The 13,336-nt window shown below is 35.8% G+C and overlaps 1 protein-coding gene across 1 annotated transcript; it reads left to right on the plus strand.

Moving 5' to 3' along the window:
* Positions 1–5,983: 5,983 nt before the first annotated feature.
* LOC117318922 (E3 ubiquitin-protein ligase TRIM33-like) lies at positions 5,984–6,796 on the plus strand. Its single transcript, XM_033873855.1, has one exon. It carries the CDS (start codon positions 5,984–5,986, stop codon positions 6,794–6,796), a length of 813 nt encoding a protein of 270 aa, XP_033729746.1.
* The last annotated feature ends 6,540 nt before the right edge of the window (positions 6,797–13,336 follow it).

Below are 13,336 nucleotides of genomic sequence, written 5' to 3' on the forward strand. Positions count from 1 at the left end.
GAATTTACCCTAAGTTCCCTTTTCGGCGCCCCGCCCTTCTGGCCCAAGGGGTCAGACCAGCCTCATTTATATAAAATATGATTGCCCTCCCCCAATGATGCTTCAAACCAAATTTGGAAGTAATCCACCCAAGCGTTAAGGAGGAGTAGCGGTTTGAAAGAAAAAGTTTACGGACGGCGCACGGCGCACGGCGGACGACGACGGACGAAGCACGATGACTATAGGTCATCCTGACCCTTTGGGTCAGATGACCTAATTATCTCACCTTTAAAAGTCTGACCTAATAATCTCACCTTTAGAAGTATGTGACCTAATTATCTCACCTTTAGAAGTATGTGACCTAATTATCTCACCTTTAGAAGTATGTGACCTAATTATCTCACCTTTAGAAGTATGTGACCTAATTATCTCACCTTTAGAAGTATGTGACCTAATTATCTCACCTTTAGAAGTCTGCGACCTAATTTTCCTACCTATAGAAGTCTATGGCCAAGTTCCAGGTGTTTGTATTCATCCAGTTTTGCTAACATGCTGAACTGTTTTTGCTGCAGTTTTGTCAAGTCTGTGACTATCATCTGAAATACAGTTGCAGGTGTGGCATTAAAAGTTTGTGACAGGATAATTTAAAACACTGTAGGTAAAAAAAGGTAATCATTGTACAATATTGTGGCCCAGTTTTACCCGTAATAACCACAGTTAAAATTTTGCTGTCTAATGCTATTAAACAAAATTATTTTACTTTTATACAAAAGTATCTTAATGATATACCAAAACAAGAGGTCCATGGGCCTTAACATTCACCTGAGTTATGATATATTTTAGCATATTTGACCCCTGTGACCTTAAATGATGGTCAAAGTCATCCATTTGCACAAACTTGGTAGCCCTTCATCATAGCATGCTACAGACCCGATATTGGGTCTCTGGGCCACTTGGTTATCGAGAAGAAGTTGTTTAAAAAAGATTTTAGCATGTTAGATCCCTGTGACCTTGAATGAAGTTCAAGGACATCCATTATAACAAACTTGGTAACCCTTCATCCATGCATGCTATAGACCTAATATTGGGTCTCTAGGCCTTTTGGTTAACAAGAAGAAGTTGTTGTAAGATTTTAGCATATTTGACCGGTGACCTTGAATGAAAGTCAAGGTCATCCATTTTAACAAATTTGGTAGCCCTTTATCCCAGCATGCTACATACCTAATATTGGGTCTTGGAGCCTAAAGATTTTAGCATATTTGACCTCTGTGACCTCTAATGAAGGTCGGGGTCATCCATTTGAACAAGCTTGGTAGCTCTTCATCCCAACATGCTAGAGACCTGATATTGAGTCAGGAGACTTTGTCTTTGATGACCTAAAAATTAACAACATTGTATGGTTATAATTAATACGAAGAAGGTTTATATTAGACGAACTTCACTGTATTACTATACATAAAAATTCCAACATTTCACCCTCAAAACCTTGACCTCTCACACTGTAATCATAAACCTTTCCTTTTGTCCCTCCAAACCTTAATTATTACCTTTAACCCTCAAAAATTTGATCTTTCAGTCTCCAAACCTTGACCTTTCACCATACAAACCCTTAATTTTGTCCCTCTAAACATTGACCTTTAACCTTCAAAATTTAAACCTTTCACCATCCAAGCCTTGACCTTTCATCCTTCAAACCATGTCCTTTTACTCTACAAACATTGACTATTCGTCCTGAACACCTTAGCCATTCACTCTTCAAACCTTGACATTTGACCCTCCAAGCTTTGACCTCACCCTCCAAACATATGTCACTCTCAGTATTGTGAACATCACCATAGCCTAATGTACCACTTACAGTACTGTCATCCTTTGATGGTACAGTTTCCTCTGTTGTTCCTGGTGTTTCACCTGATTGAAGAGCTTCTGACCATGGGGACTGGAATGTCTGCATTAGAATCAGGATTGTCTAACTTGGCCAAATAAGTGGATGGAGTCCTGGACAAAAGTAAGCAGATGTTCTATATCATTACAATTACAGTGTTGTTTTTGATGCTATAGAACTATGGAAGCTTTTTCTTCTCTGCAGAACTTGCTATATGACACAGATTTATGAAAAACCAACATTTTTTACACAATTTCATGAAAATATCAACATATATGACAAATTTGAAATAAGTTAAGAAAGTCATAAAACAAATTCCTCTACTTTTGCAAGGGCTTGGAGCCTTCTACTGTTCCCCAATATTAAAAGAAATATTTGTAATAGGGCAGGCTGCATTAAATTTGTATGGCTTTTGTTGCTACCATTTCCTTCTCCACAAATTGTCCTTCATATAAATGTATGGTAGCAACAGATGACTGAGGAGGCTCTACTGTGGAAACTGGCTGCCCTTCTGCAGACTTCACATGGCTCTACTGCGGTCCTTTCCTTTTCTTGGCCCTTTCTTTTAAACTTGCCCTCCATTCATCAAAGGATGTTGTCTCTGTCTTTCCACAATATCTGAAGCCCATGTACTGTTGGTGAGTGGGAGGTGTTCTCTCTTCTCCACACTTAGGGCACTTGACAGTTGCGGTCTTTCTTTTCTTTACCATCCCTGCATCCACAGCTTTCCTCTTCTGTCCTGGCTGTACAGTTGTTACCATGGTTGTGGGCAGTGGTGGTGTCACTATCACTTGGAACTGTACAGGTCCAGAGACAGGTGAAGAAGGCATAGGGGGGATTGGCGGTAGTAAAGTTGGTGTTAATGGCGCTTTTATGGTCCTTTTCTTTAACTTGGCCATGCCAGCAGTATCAGGTGGACACTGAAACTGGAAGGGAGTCTCTCCAGACTGCAAAGACACTGGCTTCGGTTTTGGTGCTGGTTCTCCTTGTCCAGTCATAGAAGCTGTTGGAAGACCAATGCCTTGCATTGGGATCTTGAGATCCCCCTCCTTCTCATTTTTGTTGTACCTAAAACAAAAACTTAGTTGTAAATTATACAGCCAATAGCCTAGAGAACCGATATTAGGCCTGCAGCATGCTGGGAGGAAAGGCTGAGAATTTTGTTCAAATTAATTGCCTTGGCATTATTCAAGGTCACAAGTGTCAAGTATATTTAAACCTATAAATTACTTCTTAATAACAAGAGGCCTATAGGACTAAACGCTCACATGATCGTGTAACAGAATTTTGCAATATGTAATATTGACATGCCTTGATAATCTTAGATGTCCATTTCTGTTGCCCTAATATAATTACTGAAAAAGTAGGTCACAGTGACCTACTTTTACAATATTTGCTATCAGCATGCTTTTCTCATCCTAGATGTCCATTTCTGTTGCCCTCACATGATTCCTGAAAAAGTAGGTCACAGTGACCTAATTTTGCAATATTTGTTATCGGCATGCCTTTCTTATCCTAGATGTCCATTTATAATTACTGAAAAAGTAGGTCACAGTTTGACCTAATATTTGTTATCGACATGCCTTTTTCATCCTAGATGTCTATTTCTGATGCCCTAACATGATTACAGAACAAGAGGCCCAAGGCCTTAACGGTCATCTGACTCTAAATTAAAGAACATTATACTATTGTAGTATGTATTCTCTGTAGCAGGTAAAGTGGCACTGTTGGCCATGATGGCCATTTTGGAATTTGGATAAACACGAAAAATAACACTTGATCAAGACTATCTCAGGATCATTTCTGGTAAGTAAGAGCTGAATCCCACTGGTGGAATTTGAAAAAAAGTTTGAAATAGGTGTTGTTCAGGAAAACCATGATTGCGCATGTTACAAAAAGGCTGCCGTGGCTGAGGCCAAAAAATAACAACACTTTGTTGGCTCTGCTTCCTTAACATCCTCACCAATTTCAAGCTCAATCGCACCAGTGGAACTGGAGAAGAAGTTTAAAATGTGTTTTTTTCAAGATGGCTGCCATGGCGGCCATCTTGGATTTCTGACTAACCCATAAATAACAACACTTGGCCAGGACCATCTCAGGATCATTTCTGGTAAGTTAGAGCTGAATCTCCCTGGTGGAATTTGAGAAGAAGTTTCAAATAGTTCAGGAAAACCATGATTGCGTAATCATGTTACAAAATGGCCGCCATATTGCTGCCATGTCAAAGTTTTTAATAGGCCAAAAAATAACAACACTATGTTGGCTCGCCTTCCTAAACATCCTCACCAATTTCCAGCTCAATGGCACCAGTGGTACACATACCTAACAGACATATGTACATATTATTACCCAATACAAATACCTAACAGACATATGTACATATTATTACCCAATACACATACCTAACAGACATATGTACATATTATTACCCAATACACATACCTAACAGACATATGTACATATTATTACCAAATATACATCCCTTACAGACATATGTACATATTATTACCCAATACACATACCTAACCGACATATGTACATATTATTACCCAATACACATACCTAACAGACATAAGTACATATTATTACCCAATACACATACCTAACAGACATGTGTACATATTATTACACAATACACATACCTAACAGACATGTGTACATATTATTACACAATACACATACCTAACAGACATATGTACATATTATTACCCAATACACATACCTAGCAGACATATGTACGTATTAATACCCAATACACATACCTAACAGACATATGTACATATTATCACTCAATACACAACCTAAAAGATATATGTACATATTATCACTCAATACACATACCTAGCAGACACATGTACGTATTAATACCCAATACACATACCGAACAGACATATGTACATATCATTTCCCAATACACATACCTAACAGACATGTGTACATATTATTACCAAATACACAACCTAACAGACATATATACATATTATTACCCAATACACATACCTAACAGACATATGTACATATTATTACTCAATACACATACCTAACAGACATATGTACATATTAATACCCAATACACATACCTAACAGACATATGTACATATTATTACCCAATACACATACCTAACAGACATATGTACATATTATTACCCAATACACATACCTAACAGACATATGTACATATTATTACCCAATACACATACCTAACACTCATGTGTACATATTATTACCCAATACACATACCTAACAGACATATGTACATATTATTACCCAATACACATACCTAACAGACATATGTACATATCATTACCCAATACACATACCTAGCAGACATAGGTACATATTATTACCAAATACACAACCTAACATCCCAGGGTAACTACAGCATTTAAATATGTCACAGTTTGTAAACATGACTCACAATGGCCTTGTCTGTCGATAACCTCACACAACCAGGAAGTATATCAGATAACACCAGAATAGGTAGATCTACACATTCCTGTGGGCGTTCATCCCGAGAACCGACGTTTGGCAACATTATTTACCAATCAGAAGGATTCTTCAATTCAGTTGATTTAAATTTTGATCAAAACTGGTATTGTCAGGATGAAAATAACAAATTGATGGAGTTTAATTCTGGTTCAAACTGGAAATCTTTATTCAGAAAGTAACAGATTGATCAATATGACAAGAAGGAAGTTAATCAGTGTGGCTGTGAATTCTGAAGGTAGAGAAATATGGACAGTGTAAATTAGTGTGGCTGTGAATTCTGAAGGTAGAGAAATATGGACAGTGTAAATTAGTGTGGCTGTGAATTCTGAAGGTAGAGAAATATGGACAGTGTAAATTAGTGTGGCTGTGAATTCTGAAGGTAGAGAAATATGGACAGTGGTAATCAACATTCTGATGCTGTGGCTGGACAACTTGGATCATCACATTAACCCTGTGACATCATGAGGTAGTTATTCTGTTGTGTTTTTACATTACTGATTGTTTAACATAAATATATACTGGACGGGACAGTATAACCAGGATTTCATTCTTCAAATACATCAAACAAAACTCCAGTTTATTTGATAATAATACAATATTGCTGTAACAACTGAAATTGTAATTTTCATCAAAATGGCAACAGCTAAAATACCAATCCGTACAAAAGGTCAGACAACCTGTGTTCATCACAAGGGGAGACAACTGGAATTCTATTGTGAAAAATGTCAAGAACTGACATGTTTAAAATGCCTTTCCTCTATTCACAAAAGCCATCCGGTTTGTGAGCTCAGTGAAATCACTCCTCAGAAGAAACAAGACATTAAAAACTTTATTGACAGAACAGAACAAAATGACCAGGTACAAATTGGTAAATACATCACCTCTACTGAAACACTCCTCAATGACAATGACAGCACATTTGAGAAACTGTCACATCAGTTGAGGATGCAAACAGACAAATTAAAACAAGACCTTGACATGCTCACAGCTGAGACACTCTCTCTTTATCAGAAAATGAAAGAGGACAATTCAAAGCTGATACAGAAATACAAACAGGACCTGGAGATGTACGACAAACAACTCAAACAACAAATACAGGAATGTAAGACAGCACTTCAGCAGGGTTCTGACTTAAACATTTACGATACAAGATGTGAAATAGATTCTCAAATACATTTCCCTGTAAAACCTGTCCTGGGTAATGTCAGCTTCACTCCAAACAAAAATCCTCAAGGTCACCTAAAGCTTGCTTTAGGGAAAGTTATCATCTCAGGTCAAGGTCAAACATCAACTGACCAGGATCGGTCAGTCTCAACATCAGATGGTCAGGGACAGTCCTCTACACAACAACAATCAGGAGATAAAGGGAAGAAAGCAGTGACAAGGTATAAACTACTGTCAGAGACCAAGGTGGTGGAGGAGTGGGAAGTCTCCATGTTACATTAGATCTATATGTCCCACCACTGATGATCAGGCCTGGACCAGTACCTACAGTAAAACATTAACTCTCCTGGACAGGAAGGGTACAGTAATACAGAAGGTCACACACAAGGTTGAGATCAATGACATCAGTCTGTCACCAACAACACACAGACTGTGGGTCTGTGACAGAGAACACAACATCCTGGAGCTGGTATCAGGACATCTAACACACAGATTCAGAACCAAGGAGGAACCCGAGTGTTTATGTGTTACAGCCAGTAACCATGTCATTGTAGGCATGCCCAAACACATCTCTAAATTTACCTGTGTGTGTTTAACTTTTTTTCAAAAAGTAAGTTACTGGTTCTTAATTCTAACTTACTTCAACCAATCAATAAAAATATAAAAAAAAAATTAAAAAAAACATAAGCCAACCAGACTATGTTGATGAAGGTATAAATGTTTTAATAACGTGTTCCCCAGTAAACAATTTAATCATTTGCTTAAATATTTTCATTTTCAACATAGTCTGCCGGTCCACAGTCCGGGAATTCAGCCTGTGACATTGTCAAGATGAAATAGGGAGATAAAGAGTACCATCAAAAATCTGAAGTCACAGGCTGATAATGGTGATGGTGTTTTTTTTTTATTTTGTGTTTTATATTTTGAAGACGATATTGTTATTCTGCAGTGACAGGGAAAAGAAACCACCACCACACAAATGTAGATTAACAACTCTGTTACCGAATTCAAACTATTTGTTAAAGAAAGCGATACTACTGGTATTCTAGTAGTAATGCTATTTGTTGTTTGAATGAACATGCATCTTAGACATTACATTGTAAAACATCCATTCTGTTGAGAAATGAAATAGAACATACATTATACATTAATTAAATGATTATCAAAATGTTATTGATTGCTTATTATTGATGATTAAAATCATATCCTTAGAGACAATTTAATCATAAGTGTTTGTTTTGTTGTTGGTTGAAAGATAACGAAGACAGATTGATGGACTTTGATCAAAAAGTAAACAAAGCATACAAGAAGGCAAAGCTCATTAAAATAAGGGCAGCAGTGGTTAAGGTGTTCCAACATCCTACAACTAGCCCTTCACCTCTGGGTCACAAGTTGGTTAACAAGATGTAAAACGTTGTTACAATATTTTAACCAATACATGAAACCGATACTTGCTGAAACACCACATCGAGGCTAAAGTGATATTCATGATTTTCAAATGAAACAAAAAATAAACCGTGATGATTATACTAAAATGAAGTTAGAGTTTGCAGAACTCGACTTTGCTTTGACAAGGCATATTGTATCAGCTGCTATAGAAACGTTATAATAAATGGAGTTTCTGTTTGCTCTTTATTAAGAGATTTGGCAAGTTTTTATTGAAAATGTGCCAATTTCGATACACAAATAAGTTTTCCTTTGTCTGTGACCTGATTTAATAGGGGTTGCTAAGGGAACTATAAATGGTTAATTGGTTGCTATGGAAGCACGCTAACTATGGATAAAGTGTAAACTATATGTGACATAATTATAAAAAGTCATCAAGGTACTTATAAATTCAAGAAAATACAACATAAACATATGCGTATTTTATGCATAAAAATGATATTAAGCTGATTCACCTAGGGTTGCTAAGGGGAAAACATTGTTGCTAAGGACACATAAGTGCATTGTTCTATAGTACTATTCAAACTGGTTTGAGAAATAAGTTGTGGTTTATTTAATTCTAAGCTGGACTGATTTCTTATCCTGATACAAGATGCACATAGCAGGTATTAATTTGATGTATATTACATAACCTTGTATTTTCGGTTGCTAAGGAGTACAACTTCAACGAGCTGTAACTATGGCAATTGGCGACACATTGTAACAAGAGGCCCATGGGGCCTGTATCGCTCACCTGGTTGGATTTGACCAAATGTCAAAATAATGTTCATGTTCAATTTGTTAATACACTATACAAAAATGTACTCTCTGAAAGACCATATGGATTATTTTTTACAACATATTATGGTGTTTAAAGAAACTAAGTCCCTTAGGGTGGGGAAAACCCTTTGGCCTATGTTTACATAAGAATTGTGTTTATCCCTTAATGCCCAGCGTTACTATACATAGTTATGGGATTGAGGGTCACAGTAACCATTTATGCAAAATCTGTTCCCCCATCACCACGGATGTTTCTGACCAAATTGGGTTCAAATCCATTTAAAACTCAAATCTCTATTTCCCCTATTTGGCCCCTCCCTTCAGGCCCCTTGGGGGTCAGAGTCAATATTTATATATACTCTCTTTCCCCCTTCCCCTAAGAATATTCCAGACCAAATTTGGTTCAAATCCATTCATAACTTTATGAATAATAGCGATTTCAAGGATAAACCCCTATTTCCCTATTTGGCCCCACCCCTCAGGCCCTCGAGGGTACAGAGTAAAAATGTATCCAAACTCGGTTCCCCTTCTCCCAAGGATGCTCTTGACCAAATTTGGTTAAAATCCATTTAAAACTTTATGGCAAATAGCAATTTAAAGACTAATCTCTATTTCCCCTATTTGGCCCCGCACCTCAGGCCCCTCAATATTTACACAAACTCTTTCCCCCCTTCCTCTCTCGATGTTCCTGACAAAATTTAGTTAAAATCCATTCGTAACTTAATAATTAATAGCGATTTAAAGGATTAACCCCTATTTTCCCTATCGGACCCCACTCCTCAGTCCCCTGGGGATTCAGAGTAAAAATTTATACCAACTCAGTTCCCCTTCTCCAATGAATATTCCTGACCATATTTGGTTAAAATCCATTTAAAACTTTATGACTAGTAGCAATTAAAAGACTAATCTCTATTTCCCCTACTTGGCCCCGCCCCTTAGGCCCCTAGGGGTACAGAGTAATCAAAGTACTGGAAGTACTGTAAACGAACATTATTGTTTAATGCAAAATCAGTAATCTTCTTAGTTTTAAGTTGATAAATTTACTGATATCGGTTTAGGAATTAATTGCAAATAATTTGAAATGTTTGCAGCTGTTCTGATTTGATTGTACACATGCATGTTTCTGTAAGGTCCTAATTGAAATTGGAAGTTTGTTGATCTATCTTGGATCGATGAAAATAAAATATGTCTTCTTTCTTTCGGGAAGGCATCATCAGTTATAATACAGCCAGGACTCTGTGACCTTATTGATGTCAACTTCTAATATGAACTAAATTTAGGCTTGTTCCATCGTTAGTTTGGCATACATAGTTGTATTTCAACTTAATATGATGAAACACACATAAAGAATTACTGAAAATGTATCCTATTGAAACTGTACTCAAGCATTGATGGTACTTCAAAACAAAAAACTTGACTCCTTTTGTTCAGGAATCATTTGATGTTAATAAATCTGTATATGAGAAGATAAACTTCTGGTATAATTACAGGATGGTAAACAATGTGATAAAGAATAACAACCAGATAAAGACCATCTTCATCGAATAATTCAGAAAAAAGGAAAAGAAAACTTCAAGATTCATTTTCAACTTCAAACCTGATCACAAAGATTACAGTCCATTCGATGGGACGACACATTCCCTATTTATTGCCCTTTTCCAATGTTGATCATCCAATCATACTGAACCACACAATTCAGCAATGTAATTGCACAGATCACACCTTTATGTGGTGAGAACATTTTTGGGGGTGTTATAAGATTCCATAACTGTATGCAAATTGTGAAGCATTCCATATCTATAACTATATACATATATGGAAAAATTAAAAAAATGACTCAGACAACATCTAACGTTTTCGTCCCGTCTAGGGGACTCTTCAGACTGTTTATTTTCAATTAAAATAAACAGTCTGAAGAGTCCCCTAGACGGGACGAAAACGTTAGATGTTGTCTGAGTCATTTTTTTCATTTTTCCATATATTTTCTTCCACAAGGACTACTATTATTTTTTTTCTCTCTCTCTATATATATATATATATATACAGTACGTGTATATATTTACACATATCAAAATTGGAATGACACAGGAGATTTGCAAGTTTAAGTCCACCATCAGTCATGGGAGGTTTATGTAAAATGTTATATTTACCGGGGTAATTAGTAATTTTGAGAATATATTTATGAAGCTCTATTCTGTACATTCTACAAGTGCTTAGAGAATGGACACAATTTTATGTTCTCCAATGTCAAATTAATCATATGTAAAATATTAGGGGCTTATTCGCCATTCTAGGCCTGATTGCCGTCATAGTAAAATTACCAAAATGGACTTGAAATCAATATTTTTAAGAGAATGATCTATGACTTGAATATTTCATAAAAATAATGTAATACATCGTTTATTCACTTCATTCAGATCTTCAGACACCACATAATTTGTGAAGTCATATATAGAAATATATGAACCATTTTGTTATTGATTTATTCACACAAGTAAGCACTAGATGTAAGCAGTAAGTATATGTACCGCTATCTACTGGCATGACTTTGAGTACAGTAAACTACACTCGCTTTGTGGATATTGACAGGATAACATATATTTACATACTAATTCAATTTTAGAATTGTAACTGAAATCTTGTAACAGCATGGCACAAATAGTCATCTGAACATGTGTTGTATATTGAAAAATTATCTAAGGTAAATTTTCAGTTTATCAATTCATTGATTACTCCGTGTTTGAAGTCTGGTATAGTGAGAATTTCAAGTCCTGATCATGACTTGATGAAAATTTTAAATTAACAACTTATTAAAATGAATTTGTTTGAAAAATAACACAAGTTCCACAGCAATATTATATAGAGAATCCATCACAATATATCAAAAGTTATAAAACTACAAATAATAATTAACGGCTGAATATCAAATTAAGTGAATATCACAAGTCTTTTTGCATTTGTTTTTAGATAATCCGGATTTCCGTTTTCCAGCTTTAACAAAAAAACGAGAAGTATTTTAATTGCCGTTATAGTTGAATTACCAAAATGGACCTGAAATCAGTACTTTTAAAAAAAGAATGATCTATGACTTGAATATTTCATAAAAATAATTTAATACATCGTTTATTCACTTCATTCAGATCTTCAGACACCGCATAATTTGTGAAGTCATATATAGAAATATATGAACCATTTTTGTTATTGATTTATAGTTCACACAAGTAAGCACGAGATGTAAGCAGTACGTATATGTACCGCTATCTACGGCATGACCGAGTACAGTAGACTACACTCGCTTTGTGGATATTGACAGTATAACATATATTTACATACTAATTCAATTTTAGAATTATAACTGAAATCTTGTAACAGCATGGCACAAATAGTCATCTGAACATGTGTTGTATATTGAAAAATTATTTAGGTAAATATTAACTCATTTGCTTGACTTCAATTTTCAATTTATCAATTCATTGATTACTGTGTTTGAAGTATGGTGTAGCGAGAATTTCAAGTCTTGAACATGACTTGATGAACGTTCTAAATTAAAAAATTATCAAAATGAATTTGTTTGAAAAATAGCACAAGTTCCACAGCAATATTATATAGAGAATCGATCACACTATTTCAGAAGTTATAAAACTGTAACGTCCGCTCTCCATGAACACGGGACGTGAAAGTTCGTTTTGGGATGGTTGTGGTGTGATAAACATAATTCAACACTGGATATAAAGTTTACTTATATTTATTAATCCACAGGAAAATCCCGAAGGTACAATACAATCCAATGAAGTTTCATCCATCTTCCACACTATCGCCTGCGCATTCCCACTTAACAGTTCACACACATTTAAACAAAACTAAGTCCTCACATTCTAAATATGTACATCCAAACGGCACTAAGTCCGTTTAGACTGAAAGCTGCTGGAGAACTCCTTATGCAAAACGCGCAAGTCTTTTTATATCCCCTAAGGGTTAATTAATATGTATGAATTGAGGATGTGGTCAATTGACCAATCCTGACCTTTAACCCGAAATATGGGCGTATCTAAACCCCTATCTCGTCATTTCCAAATATAGCCCTAGGCACTGACCACTGGTCCCACGGACCGTGTGCTACCTAATAACGACTGCCTTTCAGGTTCTATCGTTTGGTTATATTTTACCTTGATATAGAATGAAGGGTGTAAACCTAAAACGGGTTAATTAACTACTGATCTAAGGGAAGCAACTCGAATAGATTTGGCTGACTATAGCGTATAGCTTTAACTACTCTAGGTAACTTTGAACACATAACATATAAAACTTGTCTATTTCCTAGTTCACTACACAACCCCCTTCTTTCAAAGAGTTTGTGTCCCCACAAACGTCATACATAGTTAATAGTTTTCGTAACAAAAGCAATCTATCTATTCTAACGTGAAAACATAAAACATATTAAAATACCATTTTGCGTTTGCATTAACAAAACTTTTCTTACGACATGTACGAGTCTAAACTTCAATGTCAAATATTATTTCCTGACATTCTTCACTATTTTAAAAGGTTTTGGCACTAAAACTTCTTTGCGTAATAAAAATAATGTTTACAAGCCTATAGCTAACATCGATCGCTTAC

The sequence above is a fragment of the Pecten maximus genome, unplaced genomic scaffold (genome assembly GCF_902652985.1).
Source record: "Pecten maximus unplaced genomic scaffold, xPecMax1.1, whole genome shotgun sequence".
Classification (NCBI taxonomy): Eukaryota; Metazoa; Mollusca; class Bivalvia; order Pectinida; family Pectinidae; genus Pecten; species Pecten maximus.

Coding starts and splice junctions, on each gene's coding strand:
- LOC117318922 (XM_033873855.1), top strand. CDS start 5,984: ATGGCAACAGCTAAAATACCAATCCGTACAAAAGGTCAGACAACCTGT.